The 21,379-nt window shown below is 50.9% G+C and overlaps 8 protein-coding genes across 8 annotated transcripts; 3 read left to right on the top strand and 5 right to left on the bottom strand.

Moving 5' to 3' along the window:
* Positions 1–55: 55 nt before the first annotated feature.
* HO133_009271 (uncharacterized protein) lies at positions 56–1,812 on the bottom strand (the record flags this gene model as incomplete). Its single annotated transcript, XM_037300132.1, has 2 exons — positions 56–376; positions 460–1,812. The coding sequence occupies 2 exons, from the start codon at positions 1,810–1,812 to the stop codon at positions 56–58; spliced, it is 1,674 nt and encodes a 557-aa protein (XP_037154958.1).
* Positions 1,813–2,929: 1,117 nt separating this feature from the next.
* Positions 2,930–4,185, bottom strand: HO133_009270 (uncharacterized protein; the record flags this gene model as incomplete). The annotated part of the gene is made up of 4 exons (XM_037300131.1): positions 2,930–3,160; positions 3,212–3,347; positions 3,398–3,576; positions 3,631–4,185. The coding sequence occupies 4 exons, from the start codon at positions 4,183–4,185 to the stop codon at positions 2,930–2,932; spliced, it is 1,101 nt and encodes a 366-aa protein (XP_037154957.1).
* A 538-nt stretch (positions 4,186–4,723) lies between these two features.
* Positions 4,724–6,079, top strand: HO133_009269 (uncharacterized protein; the record flags this gene model as incomplete). Its single annotated transcript, XM_037300130.1, has 1 exon — positions 4,724–6,079. One exon carries the CDS (start codon positions 4,724–4,726, stop codon positions 6,077–6,079), a length of 1,356 nt encoding a protein of 451 aa, XP_037154956.1.
* A 420-nt stretch (positions 6,080–6,499) lies between these two features.
* Positions 6,500–7,048, top strand: HO133_009268 (uncharacterized protein; the record flags this gene model as incomplete). Its single annotated transcript, XM_037300129.1, has 1 exon — positions 6,500–7,048. The coding sequence occupies one exon, from the start codon at positions 6,500–6,502 to the stop codon at positions 7,046–7,048; it is 549 nt and encodes a 182-aa protein (XP_037154955.1).
* A 530-nt stretch (positions 7,049–7,578) lies between these two features.
* Positions 7,579–9,174, top strand: HO133_009267 (uncharacterized protein; the record flags this gene model as incomplete). The annotated part of the gene is made up of 5 exons (XM_037300128.1): positions 7,579–7,752; positions 7,826–7,955; positions 8,212–8,322; positions 8,436–8,798; positions 8,861–9,174. The coding sequence occupies 5 exons, from the start codon at positions 7,579–7,581 to the stop codon at positions 9,172–9,174; spliced, it is 1,092 nt and encodes a 363-aa protein (XP_037154954.1).
* A 725-nt stretch (positions 9,175–9,899) lies between these two features.
* Positions 9,900–10,514, bottom strand: HO133_009266 (uncharacterized protein; the record flags this gene model as incomplete). The annotated part of the gene is made up of 1 exon (XM_037300127.1): positions 9,900–10,514. The coding sequence occupies one exon, from the start codon at positions 10,512–10,514 to the stop codon at positions 9,900–9,902; it is 615 nt and encodes a 204-aa protein (XP_037154953.1).
* Positions 10,515–12,352: 1,838 nt separating this feature from the next.
* On the bottom strand, positions 12,353–17,374 carry HO133_009265 (uncharacterized protein; the record flags this gene model as incomplete). The annotated part of the gene is made up of 4 exons (XM_037300126.1): positions 12,353–13,924; positions 14,101–14,566; positions 16,129–16,717; positions 16,783–17,374. 4 exons carry the CDS (start codon positions 17,372–17,374, stop codon positions 12,353–12,355), a joined length of 3,219 nt encoding a protein of 1,072 aa, XP_037154952.1.
* A 782-nt stretch (positions 17,375–18,156) lies between these two features.
* Positions 18,157–20,722, bottom strand: HO133_009264 (uncharacterized protein; the record flags this gene model as incomplete). Its single annotated transcript, XM_037300125.1, has 5 exons — positions 18,157–18,315; positions 18,376–18,627; positions 18,703–19,948; positions 20,050–20,216; positions 20,267–20,722. The coding sequence occupies 5 exons, from the start codon at positions 20,720–20,722 to the stop codon at positions 18,157–18,159; spliced, it is 2,280 nt and encodes a 759-aa protein (XP_037154951.1).
* Between the last annotated feature and the right edge of the window lie 657 nt (positions 20,723–21,379).

The raw sequence follows: 21,379 nt of genomic DNA, 5'->3' as shown, positions 1-21,379 counted from the left end.
TCTTTCCCTTCCCGCGCAAGCTTCTCCATGGGGTTCCTTTCCCCTTCCAACGCACCTATATCAACCTGGGCGACCCCAACGGACTCGGGACGTTGCTCGTGACCCTCTGCCTATTCCTGCCTCCAATGTGGGCGTACTCCGGCGGCGGCGCCAGCGCCAGCGCCGCTTCCTCTCCCTCGAAGCTCAATGACTGAAACCTGGGTTGCGCGCCGCTTGTCCGCACGCTATATTGGGGACTGTCACCTATGTTTCCCGCCATTGCGCGGTTTGGAGGGGCGTCTAGCCGCGCGTGTTCGGTATACTCTGGGCTTGGGGGGGCTACGCTGCGAGGATCGAAGTAGGCGTTTGCCTCCCTTGCGGCGATTGCGGCGTGTTCCTGTGGGGAGTAACGGATATCAGCGCATAATCTACGGGCCAACAATCTGGTGAGAGACGTTCATAGGAGGGATTGAACAATACCTCTGCGGAGATTGTGGGTTTCGCATTAGGGTTTCCTTCGGACGACACTTGTATTGGTAGCTTGAGGTGGAGTGTTGGATCTGTGACTGTAGCATTCGGAGTATTGATGGAGAGGTACAAGTCGAGGGCGTAGATCCTGGACACGAGGCAAGAGTTGAAGGAGGGGACGAAGACTTTGTTGCCCTTAGGGAGTGAGACCGGTACAACGACCTTAGCTGTGTAGAAGGACCCGCCGTTATAGGCCTCGGAAGGGTTTGGTATCCCGGAATTTCGACGACTGAGAAGGTTGAATGTCGAGGAGGTGTGCCTTTGCCACTCAATGTTCGAGAGACAGCGAGAAGAAAGGTTCAAAGTTTCGACAAATATTCCGCGGACACTGCTGTAGTGGAAGTCGCTAGACTTTGTAGGTATCTCATCCATGGGAACGCTGGTGAAGAAAGTCGCCACTTTTAGCTTCGCTTGGAGCGTGTTCAAGCCTGGCGGAGGGGAAGATTCCTCGATTGGGTCAAATCGCACGTTCACGGTCGCCATTGTAGTGGGACTGCAGTCGGCATCAGGCCCCTTGGAGTATGGCAATCTGAGGCTTTGTGGCTGTGCCGACTGGACCACGACACGGCCTAGTTTCCCTTTGAATGTGCCCTTTTTGATGCTCTTCTCCCGTCGCATCTTATAGTCGTAGCGGTCATCACCCTCGACTATCACATCAAGGGGTGGTTGTTCCTCCATAGCTGGTATGATTCGAAGCTTCTTTGACCCCTCTGCCATGGTCTTGTGCTTCCCACTTGCCGCCCGACCACTGGTTATCCGACCTCTAACTGAGTACGCGATTGTACCCATGTCCGGTGCCATATCGTCCATAAGTGACTTTCCCATACTTGCAACCAGTGGATCACCTAAGCTTGGAGGAGGTGCCATATGACCGCCTTCTGGAAATCTGGGATTCGTGGGGTGAGTACACGATTGTGGCAGTAAGGTGTCTGGAACGACGAAGGTGAAGGGAAATTTGTAGGTCTTTCCCGCTTCAATGACTCGAGGGTCGGGAAACGCTGAGGAATCCATAGGTTGAACTAGACGGACGAAGTTGTGAAAAGCTTCAGTCCTGCCGTTCGTGGGGGACGTAGTAGCAATTTTCTCAACGAAAGTGCGGGTAGAACCCTCGAAAGTAATGTAGATGTCGTCGAAGCTCGTATCACATGAAGCAGTGATGGAGACTTGTCCTTTTATCTCATCCAAGGATGTATATTGAGGCACGAATGCGTCTTTCTGGTCGTCTGTGAGAGTGACCTCGATGACTGGCTTGGGCGTCACGACCAACTTCTTCATCCTGGCCAATGAGCCCCTTCGTTGTTCCATGAACATGGTAATCTCGGGGTGCATGACAGCTGAGAAGTAGAGATGGGGTGGGACCGCGACTGGAAGAGAATTGGTGGATTGGTCAAGGGTTTGGAGGGGTATCACGAAGCTTGACTGGCACGATTGGAAGCTGGTGGGATTGGAGTTTTTCTTCTTTTCAAATCGTATCTATGGGGAAGAAGTTTGGTCAATTGGAGACATTGTATATTACTTATAAAGCTGACGTGCTTGGAGTTGGGATGATATGTAATGGGGCCAATGCCCAACATTCTGAGTCACATTAATAATTGATATGATGATTGAAAACGCTGCTTGTTGGCATATTGCAGTTCAATGATGTAGAGGAGGTCTAAACGCCAATACACATTAAGCTAGCGCCATGATAAGCCTGTTTCTTGGCGTCCGATATCGCTTCAAAGCCACGTTTTCCCACTTTCTTGCCCTTCTACACCTCTTCTTGAGAGCACAAAGCAGCCAATGCTTACAAATCCAACCAACACAAAAAAGTCAATATGATTACTGAAATCCATACTCGCCATGAGCCGACTCCCTAGCGAGCCGTCGCCAGCCGCTGCCGCATCAATTGCACCATTCTCCCTGCTCTGGATCATCTGTAGGAACGACCCACTCGCCCGCCTCTACACATCTCGTAGCTTTCCACATAGAGCGGTGAAGCTCATGTCAAGACTCAATTGTTCCTCCAATCATAATTGTTGCCTATAAAGGAGTAGTGATTCGAATCACAGGGGACCTTTACAGCACAGGCAATGAGAGCCGAGCACCGGGCCCTTGTTGATATGCTGGTCCATTCTTGCCTTTGGAACTCGGAGTTCGGATATCGGAATCAGACCACACGGTACACGTTGGTGAGGGATTGGGAAATGGAAAGCGGGCAGCAACAGCGGATTCGGTTTCCGCCCTTCTAGAATATGACTCCTTCGGGAAGGATTTGATTTGGCTTCGCCGCCAAGAGATCTGGGCGTCAGCTTGGAGTTGCCTTTGGTGGAACAGCGTATTGAGGGGAATGGACTCATGTGCTCGAGCCAGAATTGCAGATTCGTTTCCACCATGCATTGCATGGAGCTTCGGCCTGCCAAAGGCTTCGGTGTTTCGTGGTTTAGGAAATCTCCTTGCTATGAGCTTCAATGATGCCATCTACCCAGCCCTTGACTTTGCCGGCTACGCTATGGCTGTTGCGTAAAGTCGTGCAGAAATCGTGAGGCATTCCTTCATTGTCGACCATCATGACCGGTTTCCAGTATTCCGATCCAGACTCAGTCTGACTGTTTGATAAGTGGCCCCGAGCTGCTATCAAAGCATCTCTGGTATGGGTGGCTACCCACCTGTCCTGACGTTATGTCAGAATTGATTAGGTATCGCTGTCCGTGAATGAATATACCTTGTTCCCCCAATAAAAAGTAAGGTTCGAATTTGCCGTGTCGCGGTTGTTCGTCCCTTTACTTGTTGCAGCCCCCCAGACTTCTTCGTCCCATTGATCGTCTGTGATTTTTGTCATTTCATCCTTGGCAAGATGCCTGGAGAACCTGTTAGCTGGGATCAATGGTTCTGGAGGGACAACACTTGCAATGCTTGTCTAACGCCCATCGGGCTTTTGATGAACGAGGTAGTGGTTGTTGCTGCGTACTCGGGAAATCTGGTGACTAGCTTGACAAGCCTGTGGAGGAAGCTCTCCGGGACCAGCGACGCCAGAGCTTTCGCGATGGTGCCGACGATTTCTGGAAAGTACGGAAATTGGAGGATTTTCTGGTTCGAAGCGAAATTTAGCTGCAAGCCTGGTAGAGGGTCAAAACTACCTACACCGAATACCATTCCCAAAGGCGATTTCGCGATATGCGTGATGGTAGGAAACAGCAAGATTCCGCCAATGAGATCAAAGTCTTCTTCACCTTCTCCTTCAATCTTTCCTCGATGTTGTTGAATAAGCTCAAGGAGTATGTAACATCCGACGGAATGACCCATGAGTATGACCTTGGGATTGTTACCAGTACGTTCCCGGTGAGACTTTATGTGATTGTAAAGAAGTTGCTCCTGGGATTCGATTTGTTGCTCGAGTCCAAGCGGGTATCTGGGGGCTTTGGTTTTCTTGCCATCCTGAGCAGACTCAAAGCCCCTAAGGGTATGGCCACAAATGTGAAATCTAGAAGACTCGGTCGTGGCCGAGCTGGAGAGCAGAGTATACAGTCTAGACAAGAAAGGTTGGTAGTATTGAATCAAGCCTGGGTTTCCCGGCAAGAAATAAATCAGATAGTCTTGAGTCTTTCTATCGGTCGAGTCTGTAGAAGGCTCGTAGCATATCTTGTCGCTTTTCTCGAAAGAGAAATCTCCCAGAAGGGGGTCTCTGCTCATACTCATGAAGGGCGGAAGCGGAATTACGCTGGTATTATTGTATCAAAGGAAGAGACAAATAAAAGATATGCTCCGCAAGAACAGACATGAACAAAGGAGTGTGACCTGAGATATACCAGAGGAAAGCAGAGGAAGCGAAGATTGTTATTGCATTCTACGAGGCAGCAATTTTCGGCGTGTGCGGTGTTGAGGCTGTAAGCTGCTGTCCGAACGTGGCTGTTACAGCCTCTCTCGCCGCCCCCAAAAACTGCCAGTTTTTGAGGCTGCCTTGGCTCGCTTAGCAGGCTCGAAGCTAGCGCCGGACGGTTAATCCTACAATTTTTCCAACCTCGCCCGCCAGAACGCTGACCGCCTCTACTCAGATGACCCCAGAGCTTCGAGAGGTATGGCTCTACCCTACAAGCCCCCCAAGAGATGCTCGAATGCTTTAGGAACCCCAATCGAGGCGTCCAATGTTGTTAGGACCAGCAAATGCAAATGCAAGGTCTTGCAAGCGGTGATGCCCGATTCTTGCCTTGCGCGCGGGCAGTGAGCGTATGGCGCAATGGCACACCTCTTCCTTATCTTTAATTTATATCTTGGGGAAGCAGCAGCAGTAGCCACAACGAATGCGACGTCTTCTGGACGCCAGGAAGGATGGGTGAGCTCACCAAATGGCCGGGGCACCTTCGATATCATATGGGGCTCTCTTCTCACCATCTTCCTTTGCACATGGACCTCCCTCCACCTCAACATACCATCGCTTCATGAGAAATACCTGCATCGATGGTTCCGCAAGCTTCGGTGGATGGTACAGGCCATCATGGCTCCCGAATTCATTGTCGGCTTTGCTACAGGTCAGAAAGTCGAAGCGAGACGCTCGGTAGAGATGTGGAAGAATTCTGGGTACAGCGAGTGGACAATGCGCCATGGGTTCTATGCCAACATGGGTGGCTTCGTTTTGCAGCCGCGCGATAGTCAGCCATTCCCAGTCAACTCCAAACAATTGCACTACCTCGTGACTCGAGATTATACTCCCTTCCCTACCACCACAGCGAAAGAGATCTGGGACAAAAGTAAGCAAGACAGGTTCCAGAAGGCCTTGACTTTGTTGCAAACGGGGTGGTTTGTTCTTCAGTGCTTGGGCCGCGCAATCCAGCATCTCCCTGTCACAACGCTTGAGCTCGCCACATTTGGTTTCGTATTCTGTACCTTCGCCTCCTACTACCAATGGTCCGACAAGCCTCTAGATGTCGAGAGCCACACGATAATCGAGATCCAGAAAAGCACAAAGGAGATCCTCATCGAGGCTGGAAATATGCCTAACGCAAGCAAGCCATACAGCCAGACCCCTCTTGATTTCGTTGACGATCAGTCTCCGTCCTGGCTCACAGAAATCCAGCCTCATTTACGATTTAAGATGGGCCCACGTGAACGACCATTACCTCGTTTCACGAATGACAAGTTTCCTGTCATTGGAGCAAGCCCTGACGCTATATTTCTATTCATCATCATTTTAGCCTACTGCTGCATACACTTCATTGCCTGGAATTTTGACTTCCCAACCCACGTGGAGCGCATAATCTGGCGAGTGGGCTGTATCACCATCGTTGCGACCACCTTCATCTTCCTTGCCTGCGAAACTTATCAGGATGGACATCGTGTCGGCCGCTGGCAGCGCTGGTACCTGATAATATTTCCCAAGAACCCTGTCCATATTGCCAGGGTGAGCACTATGGAAAAGAAGAGACGCGAGATGGAATTCATTCCGTTTTGGGAAATTGTCATCATGTCGCCTGTGACTATCATGTACACGGTGGCACGTACTTACATCGTTGTCGAGGTCTTCGTCAGCCTTCGCTCGCTTCCTAGTGGTGCGTTTGATTCGGTGCAATGGTCCAATTTCATACCACATTTCTGAGCAATTACGGCAAACCGACGATATGGCTCTTTAAAAGTCTATTGGCATCGGCAATGAGATGTGCAGACACATATGCCGGCTGCAACAATAGGCCTTTAAAAAAAGGAAGCCACCACGTGGTGAAACACGAGAAGCGGGGCCTGGGAACACACGACACCTGTACTAAAAAAGCTCTGGACCTTCAACAGTCCCTGCAAAGCCACGAGGTTCTTCAATCTTCGCAGATTTACTGGCAGCGGCAATGAGTTGCGCGTGTATTTAAGACGAAATTAGACTAGCACAGACCGGAGGAAAGGGTACATTATCGAGCAGCAAAAGATAAGAAAGTTAAAGCGGGGCTTGAAGTCTTATCCATTCTTTCATATTGGACCCTGCATCCAGCTTTCGACCATACCATCAGCACCATCCCCAACCAACATCATGCGTAACAAACCACGCCTGCACCTTGCGCTCTACGCTCGTCCCAAATATCCAGACACTTACCACTACGCTCTCCTCATTCGACCAAAACCCTCAAATGCCCCGGCCGCCCTCAAATTCCACGTTCACAACAAACTTCAAAAGACAGACGACATCATTTCACAACCCTGGCTCTATGAGACTATCGACATCCCCGATGTTTCTCTGGAGTCACGTCTTCTCGCTTGCATCGCCATCGAGAAGATCCTTGTGCCTTTAGGACGCGTCAATCAGATCTTGCGCGAAGTCCCCGTACATCAAGTCGACGATCCCAGTGGACAAGGCGAAGCTTTCCACTGTGTGAAGTGGGTTCAGCTCGCCATCGCAGCGCTTCGACGCGCCGATGCTGTTTCCAACAATGGATTCACCTGGGACGGAATAAGAGAGGAAGCGCTCAGATATATGAGGAGGAAAAGGCAGGAGAGGAGGTGGGAGATCGGATGGAAAGGAGGGCGGCAGGAGGATGTGGCCACGTTCGATATGCTGACGGGGGAGGAAGTTGTTCCTTAGTTGAGGGTACAAGATCCTTGGATGCTACGACCACTATATCATCTGCGGGGCGGAAATGACTGAATGTTTACGAATGATGAGGTGACGCATAATGAGATATCTACAGGGCACTTTGGACATTAGGCGCAATCTGGCATGGGATGCTGGAAGTACCAAATATAACGCTGTCACATATCTGTCTAGCTATATCCATATATTGCTTGTGAGCGCCAAGTCTGATTCTCCAGGTCGAATGTAGATGCTAACATGGACGAGAAAATCTCTTCAAATCATCCGTTTGGGAGACTGGAGGCCATGACTTCCGTCTTCTCACCATTTCATATTTCAGAAGAGTCAGAAAAAGAAAAGACGCCTGTTCTAGCCTTAGCATGATCGACATCCCGGCGCTGCAGCTAATGGTATGGCCGCAGAAGCAGCGACCTTTCTTTGGCGTCTTGGACTCTCAACCGTCTGTACATTCTTGACCCAACGTCATCGCACACTCAAATGTCTATGTTTCCAAGAACTTCTGCTGTGGACTTCTATCCAAGATGAACTCAACATCAAATATTCACAACCTTCTCCAAGAAATCGCATTCAAAGGCGCCATATTGGAAAAACCAAACAACGGAGATGCCAGAAGAGAATTGTTGGCCGCCGCCCGCTCCCTCTGCTACAAGCTCGAAACGCCGATTGAATCTCTTCTTCGAATATGCTGGGCGGAAGTGAGCTACCTCAATCTCCCTACTGAAGACAAAGAGACATCTTCACCTCATCGCTGACGTATGTATTGAACAGGCCCAAACACATCCTGCCATTCGGACTGGGATCGAGATGAATCTTTTCGAGAAATTGGTCGAGGATGATGGTGCTGCGAAAAGCAATAGCCAACTGGCTGCTATGACTGGTGCAGACCCTGTGTTGCTGAGTATGTTGCAATAATCGCACTTCATGGTGGGCTATTCCTGCGAACGAACGGTACTAATGCCTTTCCGATACATTCAGGCCGCATATTGAAGCATTTGGCGGCCGCGAGAGTTATTGAAGAAGTTGATGCGGATACATTCGCACCGACTGGGCTTTCAAATGCGCTGATTGAACCGAAATATCGAGATGCTTTTCCTACTGTGTTCGTAACAAGCTCGAAGTTCTAATCAGCATTCTTCAAGATCGCTACTGACAAGATTGGACGTTGATTAGCAACGACGCCGCCGGGCCTCCACTACGGCAATTGCACAAATACCTCGCCTCGACCGGCTTTAAGAATCCGACAAATCCTACAGATGGGCCATTTCGTAAGTACATTTTGGAGTGCTGTATGCTCGTTTGATACGGCGAAGCCTAGATTGCAAGACATGTTGCAGGAGCAATGGCTCTGAAGAATGTCTGACATCCGAAATCTGCGCAGAATATGGCCACAACACGCCTCTCCACACCTTTGAATGGATGAAAGAACATCCATTAATATACCAACAATTCGGCAATTTCATGGCAGGTTACACACAAGGCCGGCCAAGCTGGCTGGATTTCTTTCCAGCAGAGGATCGAATAGTCAAAGGCTTAAGTGAAAAGGAGGAGGCGGTACTGCTCGTTGACGTAGGCGGAGGGATGGGCCAGGATCTTGAGGAGTTTCGGAGAAGGATGCCGAGTGTGAAGGCAGAGTTGGTACTGCAAGATCAGGAAGAGTTTGTCGAGAGAGCAAAGGCAGGTCTAGCTGAGAAGGGCATTAGAGCTATGGCGTATGATTTCTTCACGCCCCAGCCTATCAAAGGTGACGACAACATGAAGCAAGCCCAAAAGCATTCTACATGTGTATTGACCCGCATACCCCAGGAGCACGAGCATACTACCTCCACTCCGTCCTCCATAACTGGCCGGACTCCAAATGTAAAGACATTCTCTCCAACCTCAAACCCGCCCTCGCCAAAGGTTACAGCAAGCTTCTGATCAACGAGGTCGTGATCCCCAACAAAGGCGCGCCGGCTGTGAGTACGGGCCTGGATCTGCTGCTGATGGCCGTTTCCTCGTCGGGACACCGCACGGAGAAGAATTGGCAGGAGCTGCTGGATTGGGCGGGGTTCCGGTTGGTGAAGGTTTGGGCGTTTGAGGCGGGGATGGAGGGTTTGATTGAAGCCGAAGTTGCTTGAGGGTGCTGTTGTGTGGAGGGGTGAGTGGTGAGTGGTTTGGGAAGCGAGAAGGGTGATTCCTTAAGAGAAACGATAATCATTTATAGCGATGCCTGCAGGCAATTATTCCAGAGCGGGAATCGATTTAAGATGGATCGAAAATTGTCAACGATGCACGAGGTCTGGAGCAGAATATGTAGGTCTTTGTGGTACTTATGGGGAGTCTTAGACTAGCGTCACAGGCATTTAAGGGAGGCTTAGGGGGCTGCCTGGCGCACATCCCCCACTATATGCACCCCCAAAGATTGAACATTTCCAGGCTTCGAATCTGAAAATATCTTGCAGGAAACAATACTGCTTGACTCTTGGAACTATGCAGCTATCTCAGACTACATTAGCAAGTACACATCTGATGGGCTAAAGCATGCCCTCCTGACCGCAGATCTAGAAATCGGTATGGTGGCAATAATACTGACTTTCTAAAAGTTGTTCTGCATCCAGTTTCAGCAAAGCAGAAAGCTGAGCTCAGGTGGCAATCGTCGTTCAAATCAATGTCACCAGACCCAAATCAATTAAAGCAGTGGAACCTTTTCGCTTCTGCTCCGCCAACCGTCAGGAATGGTCATCAGCACGCAGTCCTCATAGGGAATCTGCTCGAAGGCAGCTCAAGCTACATTGCGGCACCCGAAGACTTCCCAAGAACCTAGGACCTTCAGCAAAGTGATCAAGCTTTGTGGTTTCCGACACTACTGGAAGACCTCCTGGTTCTTCAGCATATCAAAAGTCGGTACAGTCTCAAGGCTTGCCCTTTCCACCACCACCTTCATCGCGAAACTGGTACAACAACTTTCTATCTTCCCCCAATCCGCCAATTTCCCCAACACCAGATACCTTTCCCCTCCTAGGCCGAGCGAGGGGCTCCCCAATCCCTCGAGGACTCTTTGGACCCAATCCTTCGACGTCCGAGCGCTGCCAGAATTCTTGACGTGCATCGTTTGCTCAGGCCACGCGAGCTGTATATGCTCTTCCACGGCTTCGGGCTCCTCGATCTTTGCGATCAACACTCGGGCTACAATATCGTCGTGACGGCCAAGCGGCACGAGACATCTGTCATGGTCCCATTCCACCCTCTCAAATTCCACTTTGCCCGGGTTTAATTTCTCCCATGCTTCACTTTTCTTGATGCGGTAGCGTATGCACTGTTGTTCTTTGGGTCCTTTCTTTGGAGCAACGATGAAGGCCCAGTAGTAGTCTTGCGCACCAGAGGATGTGTTCTCGCGGAGAGCTCCCTCGAGAGCATAGAGGGCTACGTAAAGGCGGGGCTTTTTCATTCCTAATAAAAAATCCTTGGGGGCGGGCATACTGTCAAGTACTTGAGGAAGCTTGGTTGTAATTCCAGCGTGACGCGTCTATTTGTCGAAGAAGCTAGTTCGCATGCATTCACCCGAGGATCTGTATTTTCTGGAAGTGACCAAGTCTTGACAGAAAGAGAAGAGCGTGGTCTTTTGTATAGCAAGTCTCCTCTAGGAACAAGATTTCTAACATGGCATTATCTAGTGCTGTTGGCTTTTCGTTCTCCGGTACTCTGGTCGTCTCAATTATCGTCTATCCTTCGTGCCTGCTTCTCCAGCCAAAGTCGGTTCGTTTCGCTGCTCCGGGACAAACGCAGCGCCTCTTCCACCAGTATATCGAGCGTTGGTACAGCATGGTAGGCCGGGTAGGGTAAGTTTGCCTCGCATAGCCGAAATTTGCTGCCCTTTAATTTCATAAGCAAGGCAATACTCTTCATGGCCTAGGACGACAATCCATTTGCCTCGTGGGAGATTTCGTGCTTTGTCTTGCTACGGTTTGATATCGTTGCTTTCAGTTGATGACTGCCTGTACACCTACTACGTGATCTTCATTGTAGAGCTGCGACGGTAGCCGCTCTTTGCATTCCTACTCGCAAGTGATAGGCCAACCAACTTGGTGGTTGAGAAACGTTGTTCGTCTATGTTCTCAATCTGTGTGCGCGGCTGACTCAACAACGATTCTAGCATCTGCGTCACGGATAGATCGGCCGCAAACGTACTTGGGCCAGCTACGCTCCCATCCACTTCCTGGTCATTTCGTAATCCATTGAGACCTACATTTGAGCTTGCAGTGTTTCGAGAGTCTATTGTATGCATACTACGCAAGATATATTGCCTTTACAATACATACTTGCATTGCTGATTATCCGTTGGCAAACATCTTCACTCGTTTGGCTTCAGGAGCTGTTCCAACCATGACATGCGTCGGGCATTCCATTTCACCTCACAGCCAGTATTACGTGTCGAAGCACGGCAGTCTACACGGCTGGGGATTCGTCCTCCCTTGGAGATACTCTGCGGCTTCAAAGTCGAATTGTGACCGTTCTGGTTGTCTTCAGCATGGTCTTTGCTCGACCTGCTGCTCCTCCTTTTCCTCCCGATCTTCATCGTCACCGTCATCTTCTTTCTCTTCTTCGTCCACATCTTCTAGTAATATCTTCCTTCCCTCAACCACACTCCGAGGCGGCCTTAGTCCAATCCAGCCACGTCATTTTATCCTGCACGGTCATAGTCCCGGAACTTGCCTTACCCTATTCTCTACTCTCCTTTGCGACTTTCATACTTTCAGGGGCCAACAGACGCATCTCCTGCGCAGCTTCTCGCTGCCCGATCCGCCAGGAATGGAATCTTCCCAGGACACCGAGTTCGTTGATCGAGAAGGACATTCCGGATCCCACGGGCCATTTGCCAAAATCAGCGATATCCGTATACCAACGCAGAGATTCGGCTTCCAAGTTCGAAGACGAGAAAGGCAGCGATCATTTCACTCAAGCGATAGCACAAGCTTTTCGCATCGCAGAGATAAAGACGCGCCACGTGTGTTTATATTAGCTACAACGTCACTGCTACTCTAGACAGCGACTCATACCAGACTGACAATGACCTGAACGCCTGAACCCATCGATACCCATCCGTGTACGCCAGTCCCGTTTGAACCACTGCAGCACTTGATTCCCGATGACGCATATGCTCCCTCGACACTGATTCGAATACATGCAGACGCTGCGCCGGCGCCATCTGTTCATAAGACTTCCATCGGTCGTGTTGCGCATACTCGTCGTCATGATGGCCTCCGCCGTCCTTTACCAACCCGAGGCTCCTTCCTCGCCGTCGGGGACGGATTTCTCTCATCGAGATAAGGTGATTGTTGAAATGTTCCCCACGGTGGTCTGGACCCTGCTATACTTCTCAGCCACCCCGTCCTCTTCTTCCTCCTCCTCGTCTCCCTCGTCATCCCCTTCATCATCGTCATCTTCATCAGTGCTCTCGTCCTCGTCATCGCCATCGCCATCATCGCCATCATCATCGTCATCTTGTTCCTCGTCTCCATCCTCATCCTCACCCTCTTCGCTCTCCGTCTCATCTTCGTCCTCCTCATCCTCCTCTGCAACCCTTTCCTCCCCGGGCGCTCCCCCAGGCTTGGTCAATTCCGCAATGTGGGTACTTGTACCCCGAATACCCTCCGGCCTTGCGTTCATCCTTTTCTTTCCGGTGTCCTCCTCTGCAGAGCCATTTGCCTTGTCTGCAGCCTCATCGTCGTCATCTTCATCGTCGTCCTCGTCGTCTTCACTCTCGGTCTCATCTTCGTCTTCACTTTCGGTCTGGTCTTCACTCTCGGTTTCATCCTGCTTCGCTACTTGCTTCCCCCCAGACGCATTCTCGGGCTTATTCGGCTCAGCAAACTTGACAGTTGTGATGGTTTTGACCCTAATTTCCCCGTCTTCATCCGTATCCTCTTCACCCGTATCCTCTTCATCTGTATCCTCTTCGTCCTCCTCATTCACACGCTGAAGCTTCGTCGGTTCAGCCAAACTAGTGGCATCTTCATTTCCTCCATGTTTAGCACGCGCCTCTCTCTCCTGCTTACCCTTTAATTCTCGCTGCTCTCTTTCAGCGACCCGTCGAGGCATCGCCGAGGCAGCCGCACCCAAGACACCGGTGACAATCTGAGTGGCCCTCGATATCGTATTCGGTTCTCCACGTGCGAGGTCGGATTTAATATCGATCCCAGTCTCGTCATCGTCTGGCTTTCCCCAGCCATTCACCAAACAAAGCGTCCTGGCTTCAACGCCCAACGGCCGCACCCCATTCTTCCGCTGCTGCTTCGATCCTCCCGCGAGTTCCCTACCCACCCGCTCGAACATGCCGAAATGGTGGCACTTGTACGCGAAACACTCCGGCCTCTTCTCCAACGTGCCCAACTTTTCCCGGACCCATGCAAGACTGTTCCATTCCAAAACCCCCGCCATGGATTCCGTGCGTTCGATCGTCGGGGTTGCGTCGTGATCGCGTAGGACCTCCCCCAGCGGGCCTAGGTCCACAACCTCCGCAATCAACATGCGCGCAAGGAGGTCGTCTTCGCCGCGAAGCGGAACTATGGTCTGGTTGTAATCCCAAGTTGGCCGACCGTTTGAATCGAGGTGGAGTTCCAGAGCGCAACGAACGCCTTCGGACTCGGCCGTCTCGGTCGACGGACCGATCAAGAAGGTCCAGTGGAACTCGTCGTTTTCGCGGGGTGGACGATCGTTCTTGTAGACGGCGATGTACAGGACGGGATACTTGATGGCGATGTCCACAGTGGCTGTGCTAGATAAGGCGGTCGCCTTCTCCCTCTCGAACAAAGTGCGTGTGCTAACCCTCGTGTCCAACAGACAGAACCTCTTCCGCTTCTCCTTCTCTGTTCCAGCAAGCCACCTACCCTGTAGAGATTTCGGGGTCAGTCTTTGCTTTCGAGACAAGAATCAGGCTTGCGAGACATTTCTAGAAGGTGCAAGGAGGTGGGGGGGAGGGGTGTCATATTTGAAGCAACCGCAACAAGTCCTGCGATCCAGACTGCGCCATCAAACAGGACCTGATTGCTCATGAAGGCACATACCTCCGCCTCCACACCCCTGAAGCTCTCCATCCTCCTTCCCAAGCACCCTTCCTCCTCATCTAAGCTCATCAGTACGTTTTTGACCCACATGACGCTCATCCACTCCACATGGTCACGCATACTAATCATTGTACCCCAACGTAACATGATCGCCTGCAGCATGTTCATGTCCGCCACTTCGGCAATCATGAGACGTGCGAGAAGGTCACATTGGCCCCGGAGGGGCACGGTGGGCTGGTTGTACAACCACCACCAGTCGCCGCCATGTCGACGGCTGTAACCAGGGACTTGGCGCGGCTCCATGTTATACAACGTCCCCTCGGAGTCAGCTTCTTCGCGGGAGGGGCCGACGATGAAGGTCCAGTGGTAGTCGTCGATTTCTGATGTTGCGTCGTCGGTGGAGTAGAGGGCGATGTAGAGGACCGGGTGTGTAACGGCTGTCTGGGTGTATTCAGTCTGGGTGACGCTGGAGGTGAGGGTTAGTACTCCCTCGCTTCTGTATTGAGAACGACGGGTCAGATAGAGAAGTATGTGCTACTCGCCCAAACATGGTCATCCTCGTACGCTGTTGCGCTGTCGTAAGGAACATCGGTTCCAGCATCTCACGTACAACATCCTCTTCAGAGGAAGAGTCTCTACATCCCTTTTTAGCCTTGACCAAGGCCCCTTTACAAGGCGGATCAACTCACCCCTCCGAGCTTGTACTTTCAGTGTCCGATTGGGAGGTGGGTAATGTGAAATTCCATAATGTCGACATGGCAATTGTGTACACAGCTCAGTGTCTAAGTCTCACCGTGCTGCAGATGGTCTTGCTGATGTTGAGGTGCGAGTCTCGGGGAAAATTAGAGATGGTTGTACAAAACACCCCCACCTGCTGGCACGGTAAGCAACCTTTGATGTCTTTCACGTCGGGGTCGAATGATCAATTCCGAGGGTAGCATCCGAAGCATGTCACTCATCAAGGATTAGGACGACTTTTGCTTGGAGAAAGGATCGTTGGGCCTAGACCTTAGCAGCCATGTCTGCATGTAGAGTACTGCATGTCTGCATGTAGAGCACTGTGTCTAGCGTGCCTACTCGTGTTCGTTTCGAGTAGTAGCCAAAGTCTACTGCTTTCGACGTGACTATGTCTAAGGATTCTCAATAAAATCGTGTTAGAAGAGGGGATTGGGAGACTGCGGAGTTTGATGAGCGAGAGAAAGTGTCGAAATTCATGCAAATGGTGAATGTCGGTGCGCTAGCACCAAAGCGTCCTCTTTACCATCTTGCGGTGATCGGTTTCCCTTGATCGCAATGCTCTTGCGTCTGAGACGTCGCCGACGAGGGGCGAGGGTGTGAAAAGGGACATTGCTATTCAAGCTTGTCTTCGAGACTCAGCGCTGAGTTCGTTTTGGGAGGTTTGGTAGGTGGGAAAGTTCCCATCGGCATTGGCATTAGCATTATCTCCCTTTTTCCTTTGCTTGCTGTTTCCATTTTTGAGAACTCTATTTGATGGCAGCGACGGCAGTGACAGATGAAAAGCGCGGTGTAGGATGTCGCAGTTGGACAGTTGCAATGTGCTGAGGTTTGGGGGAAGCTGTCAAAACGTGGGAACCTAAAAGAATGTTTTGCTCCTGTTCAGCATCGACCGCATCAGGGACACACAATAACTTCAATGACAGTGGCAACGCACCGCCACTGAAAGTCGAGCTAGCTTGGTAAAAGTCCTGCATATAGTATGAAAAGGGGTTTTTTTCGTAGGGGCTAGCTACCTCAAGCATTTTGGCGTTTTGATGGTTCGAAGCCGGCAGGGAGAGTCAGTTTAGCTGCAATGATATTGTAAATCTTATTGCATGCTGTATATGCTCCATTCTCCCTCTTCTCTGATATTAAATCCCATGCATACTTTTCCGCCCCAAATCTCAATCGTCGTAAATCATATCTCGTGCCATCGTAGACCTGCGAAGAGTATCGTCATCTTCATCAAAGAATGGTCATAACCAAGGGACTACGATGTGGCTCCTGGCACTCCCAATCTAGCACTCTTACTGGCCATCCTCATAATCTTCCCCTTCCCCGTCAGTCTCACTGATATTGACGCCCCTCTTCTCCGCCAACTCCTGCAACACCTTCCAAACGCCCTTCGCAACCTCCTCCTTTGCACTCTTCTTCCCGAAGACATTTCTCACCTCACCAATCTCCTTGGGCAAGCCAGGCTCATTGGGAAACGATGCATACCCATTGATCATGTTGGGCGCAGAGTGGGAGGCCGCTCCGAGTACGTATTGCGGGGCTTGAAGACCGAGGAGGCTGTAAGCATCATTCACTTTCTGGGTGTATGTTGATCCTCTCTTCACCACTAGACCCCTGCCCTTGATTGTAACAGCTGCACCGAGCTTAATCTTCTTCCGGGCTTTTGTGCTGCCATTCGGATTGAGCTGGCCCTCTTTGATCAAATACTCAACTGCAAGTCTTGCAGCATTCGCACGTGCTGCCTTCTTTGACGGAAATGCTGCGGCCGAGGAACCGAAGGGTTGGTCGGGACGACAGGGAATGGTACAGGTAGAGCTGTATGAGGATCCTAGAGAGTAGTCGAGATAGACTGGCCCTTGCTTTGGATCGATGAGTTGGTGGTATTCTAATGTAGATAGTCAGACAGAAGTACCATTTTTGCTCATGCTCCAGACAAGACGGGACACTTACCAAGCAACGTGCCAATCCAGTTCTTGTCCTTCTGGGCAGGTGTGCCCGGTTCCTTCCTCTTAGCCTCCATACCCTTTACAATTTCAAACCCCTTCTCCGCGAGTGCCTCCCTCACCTCCTTCTTGCTGTGCCAACGCTCGTTACTGACAACGGTCACGTCTTCAATCTTCAGTAAGCCCCCGAAATCGGCAATCGAAGCGTCTCCATCGATCTGATAGTCGGGCACAAGTCCTTTTTGTTGGCATAGCAAATTTAGGGCAGTCACATGGTGGCTGGACTTGGACCCCAACGAGACAGGCTCCGCGGGGTCTACCTCTGGCTTGGGCTGCTCGATGAGTGCATTCTTTCGATCAGGAGCGCGGCGTAAGAGCGCCGCGTTCTCAGGAGCTGCGAGATAGGCATCAGCATCATGGATCGGTAGTCCAGCCGCCTGAAGGGCAGACAATTGGGACTGTGAAGAGGATTGAGGAGTGGTTGAGTCGTGGTTCGCAGGGACATCGGTAGGTGAGCTCGGTGAAGGATGCTCTGCCAACGAGTGAAAAGACTCCTGGGAGCTGTTGGGTAAGACTAGCGACTCCAAGAGATCAGTCATTGCTGGTAACGAGCAGTGAGGTTGTATGTAGCAGCATCAATTGAAAGCAAGAGGAGATAGGTCAAATGATCAAGTCTCAAGCAAACAACTTTCTTGGTGTTGATGGGTGTGAAATGTCCAGCCAACGAATGAAATTACATGCATCAAACATGTTTTCCTGTCACTCATGTTTGTGAAGTACCACCTTCCTGACCGCAGTGTGGAAAGATCAAGAACTGTCCAGACTGAGATCGAGTAAGACTGTCTCCCATTTATTTTAGGTCTGATGAATCTATTTTACTTGCGATTACAACAATTCTATGATCATGTAAAGGTCTTTCAACGACGCTATTTACAAGTCTTGCAGTCTTCGTTTAGACGCTATTGACTGCTATCCAATAGCCCTTCAAGACAACAATAACAGCAGAACATCATAGCTACATCGAAATCTGACTCCCTCCAGGACCGTAAGGATAAAGTCAATCTCCGTCGCGCCTTTCCAACCTCCCTTTGCCCCTTTTGCACGAGTATTAATCAGATAGTAACATTCGGTTGTAAATGACAGGCGCAGAAACCCGGAAGCCACGAATACCACCGTCAAGTAATCGAATGAAGGGAGTATGCCAGCCGCGCAAAGACGTATGTTCCGAAGTCGAGTTTGTATGAGCGCCGTCTGGAGCAAGGCCAGGAGAAATATCCACAGACTCCAGTGATAATTTTCAGATCGATTTGGGATATCCCAGATCGTCTATCGATGAAAGGAGAAATGGGGTGAAGGTTTGAGTAGTGTCTTTCGATTCACATCATGAACCACCACCAATCTCAATACCGTCACCAGGCTCGAATGTCGAGGGATCGAAATTGAAATCCCCGTCGGTCGTTGTCAAGAACTGTTCGAAATCAAAGTTCTCAAGTATGTCCGGATTGTTGAGATCGCTGTTGAACGGCATGCTGTATGAATCCTATAGAAGAGCACGGATTAGATGGAGTTGAACGTGAGTTTAGGTGATTGAAGCTCTTACATCGACTCCTGCATCAAGACCGTTGAACCCGGACATTGCTGTATCCTGTTGCTGTGGAGCAAGCTGATCGGGAGCAGCCGAGGTCATGCCTGGCATCATATTGGCTGGACCTTGACCATCAGCCTTGGATGGCGCAAATGAGGCGGAATGCTGCGGTGTGACTGGGGTTGCAGGCGTAGGAGTAGGTGGTTGCTCAGCCTCAGAAGCTGGAGTGGGAGGCACACTGGCCGTTGAGTTCTTCTTCGTTGGCTTCTAAATTGTATACGTCAGAACAATCCTCATGTTTACTGGGCTTCTCAAGAAAAATGGAAGAAGAAAAAGGATTACCTTTCGTTCCCTCTCATTCTTCTTGCCCTTGGGGTTTGCTTTGCTTGTTGTTTGAGGAGTAGGGGGAGCTGTGGGAGAAGCTGGACGGCCATTTACAGCGGGATTGGGAACAGCCTGTGGTGGAGGCATCTCATTCCGCTGTTGCGGCGTTCCCATCTGTACGCCTTGCTGGGGTTGAGGCGCCTGGATCATCGGCGCTTGACCTGGAGGTCCCTGCTGCCAATTTCCATTCATCCTACCCCCATTCTGCGTTTTTGAAATTGCCACCATTTGTTCTGGGGTATAATTCTGTCCGTTGTTAAATTGAGGATGGGAGCTGGGTGGCGGTCGCATGCCACCGCCGTTCATGTGCGGATACATTTCTTGTTGCATTGGGTTGAAGGGCATCGCTGCAGGAGACCCTCGCATGCTTCCGTCAGGCATCGGTGACCCCGGCAATCCTGCAGTCTGCGGCATCTTCGGCGTACCTCGTCTCGCCTGGTCGCTCGGACCTGGTGATGGACCACCTCGACTTCCTGAGGGGGACATTCCTGGAGCAAAGCCCGGCGCACCGGGCATCCCACCCGGTCCGTCGGGCCTGCCACTACCGATCGTATCTTGCTCTTGCCGAGCCATGAGTAACCGTTTTTTGTTTTGTTGCTCGAGGAGCATCAGCTGCATTTGATAGTCTTGTAGTGCGTGGTTTCCTCCGGCCCCACCGTTTGGCGCCCCAGGTGGGACGCCACCTCGCATCTGCATCGCACCAGGATTGGCACCGCCGTAGTATTCCGGTCCTCCGACTCCTCCTAGGTCCATACCTGGAGGCATAAGAGGTGAGCCCTGATCTGACATACCACCAGCGTTTGACATACTCTGTTGACGCTGATTCTTTGCAAGGTTCTGGGCATACACTTGGATTGATTTTTGCTGGACAGCGGGGTTTTGCTGCTGGAAGGAGGCAAACTGGGAATCGGATAAATTACCTGGATTGATTCCATTGTTCATCAACAAATGGTTAGCATTGAGTGCCGAATCCCCTCCCATCATCTGCCCTGGCATTCCTGGTGGACCTCTACCATTTGGCATCATATGTTGTGCGCCGTTGAACTGGACGCCATCCATGCGTTGTCTCTTGTTGGGCGAAGGTGCATGGTCCCCAGCAGAAGGTGTGCGTGGTCTCTGTCCATTCATGTCCATGTCTGAGGGATCCCTACGCATTCCTTGCATCATACCCTGGCGCTGCATTTGGGCTATTTGTTGCGCAGTTCTGTAGAATACCCGTTAGAGCATAAATCTCGACAAGCTTCTTGTAGAGGAACAAAGGACAAGGACCATGACCCCAGGGAGATCTTCGACGGGTAGACTTACGGTTGAAATTGACCGCGGTTGTTCTCTAAAGCCTTCCGCTGCAAATTTCCATTTGTGGCATTGTTAAATCGCAGCATCTGCTGATAGCCTTCGAGCTGGCCAGGACCCATCCCAGGCATGGCCCGCAGCATTTGGGTTTGCTGCTCTGAGCGCATCCGGGCTTGTTGCTATGAGGTGGATTAATCGACGCAGAAGGGAGAGAGTGAGGAGCACGTACCTGAGTTTGTGTCACATACTGCGAGGCGTTGGCACTCCCCCGGGTGTTCTTTCGCTGCGCCCAAAATATGTCCCAGAACACCGCGAACCAGCTCGAGAGGAACGAGCCTCCTTGTCCATCACACAGGTGCTGAAAATCAGGAAGATCATCGGGTCTTTTCAGATCTATGCCATCTTTGGAATCTGTCTGCATGCTGTCGTTTGCGCCGTTGGTATTGTCATTCACCAGAGGGGGTTCAAATTCCACCCCGCTATCCTTCAGCGCCCTCGCCAATTCCCATTTGCCTTTAACACAAAAATAGCCGTATATGTAGGCGTTGAGTTTTGCTTCGTAGTTGTTGTCCTCATGATCATCGGGTATCCTGCTACCGACACCGTTGGGCCCATGATTTGGCATGGGCATGTTCCCGAGCGCACCGTTACCGGCGTTGAAGCCACCCATATTCATTTGATTCATATCGGTGAGGGAATTGCGGTAAGCTATCCCTCTAACGCGATGGGTTGCGACTTCGAGAAGAGTTTGAAGGATATCAGTGCCAAGGATTCATGAGTGGTGGGTTGAAGTCCGGGTGCCGAGTCGCACAAAGCTGACAGAAACTGGTGAGGGGAGCGGAGAGCGATGTAAGGTTCGTGATGATATCTGTACTTCCCCGGACTATGTTTCGGAGGCTTGACAGCCTCTAGAGACGGCAGCGGAAGTTTGGCGGTGCGCTTGAAGTGTAATCTTTCAGGTACTGCAAGAAGATCGATCTTGCTGCGGCAATTTGCGACCGTGGGCTAGCTGAAGCTGATACTGTGATAGCCACCCCCGGACAGCACTGAGAAGCAAGTGAGGTAAGCCAAAGCAAATGAATGATGTGATCGCCAACACAGCTATCAGTATGTATTACCAGACACTCGGGATGTCTCGACTGTTACTGAGTGAGTGGCAGGTATAAGAGGTTCGTCTTTCGTCGGGGCGGGATCATGATTGAGGCGCCAATCCCCGCTAGCCTCATTACAGGCATGCCCTAACCCTACTTTATACGGCTCAACTTCGATGTTTTAATAACACCTCATCTACATGTACTGTGGTGCTTAACGCAATCAAGGTTTCTGCCAAGCCTGTGCAAGA

Source organism: Letharia lupina (assembly GCF_014066315.1).
Source record: "Letharia lupina isolate WasteWater1 chromosome Unknown contig_6, whole genome shotgun sequence".
NCBI classification, from domain to species: domain Eukaryota; kingdom Fungi; phylum Ascomycota; class Lecanoromycetes; order Lecanorales; family Parmeliaceae; genus Letharia; species Letharia lupina.
The sequence above is the reverse complement of the archived record's forward strand: the minus strand, read 5'-3'. Positions and strand labels throughout refer to the sequence as shown.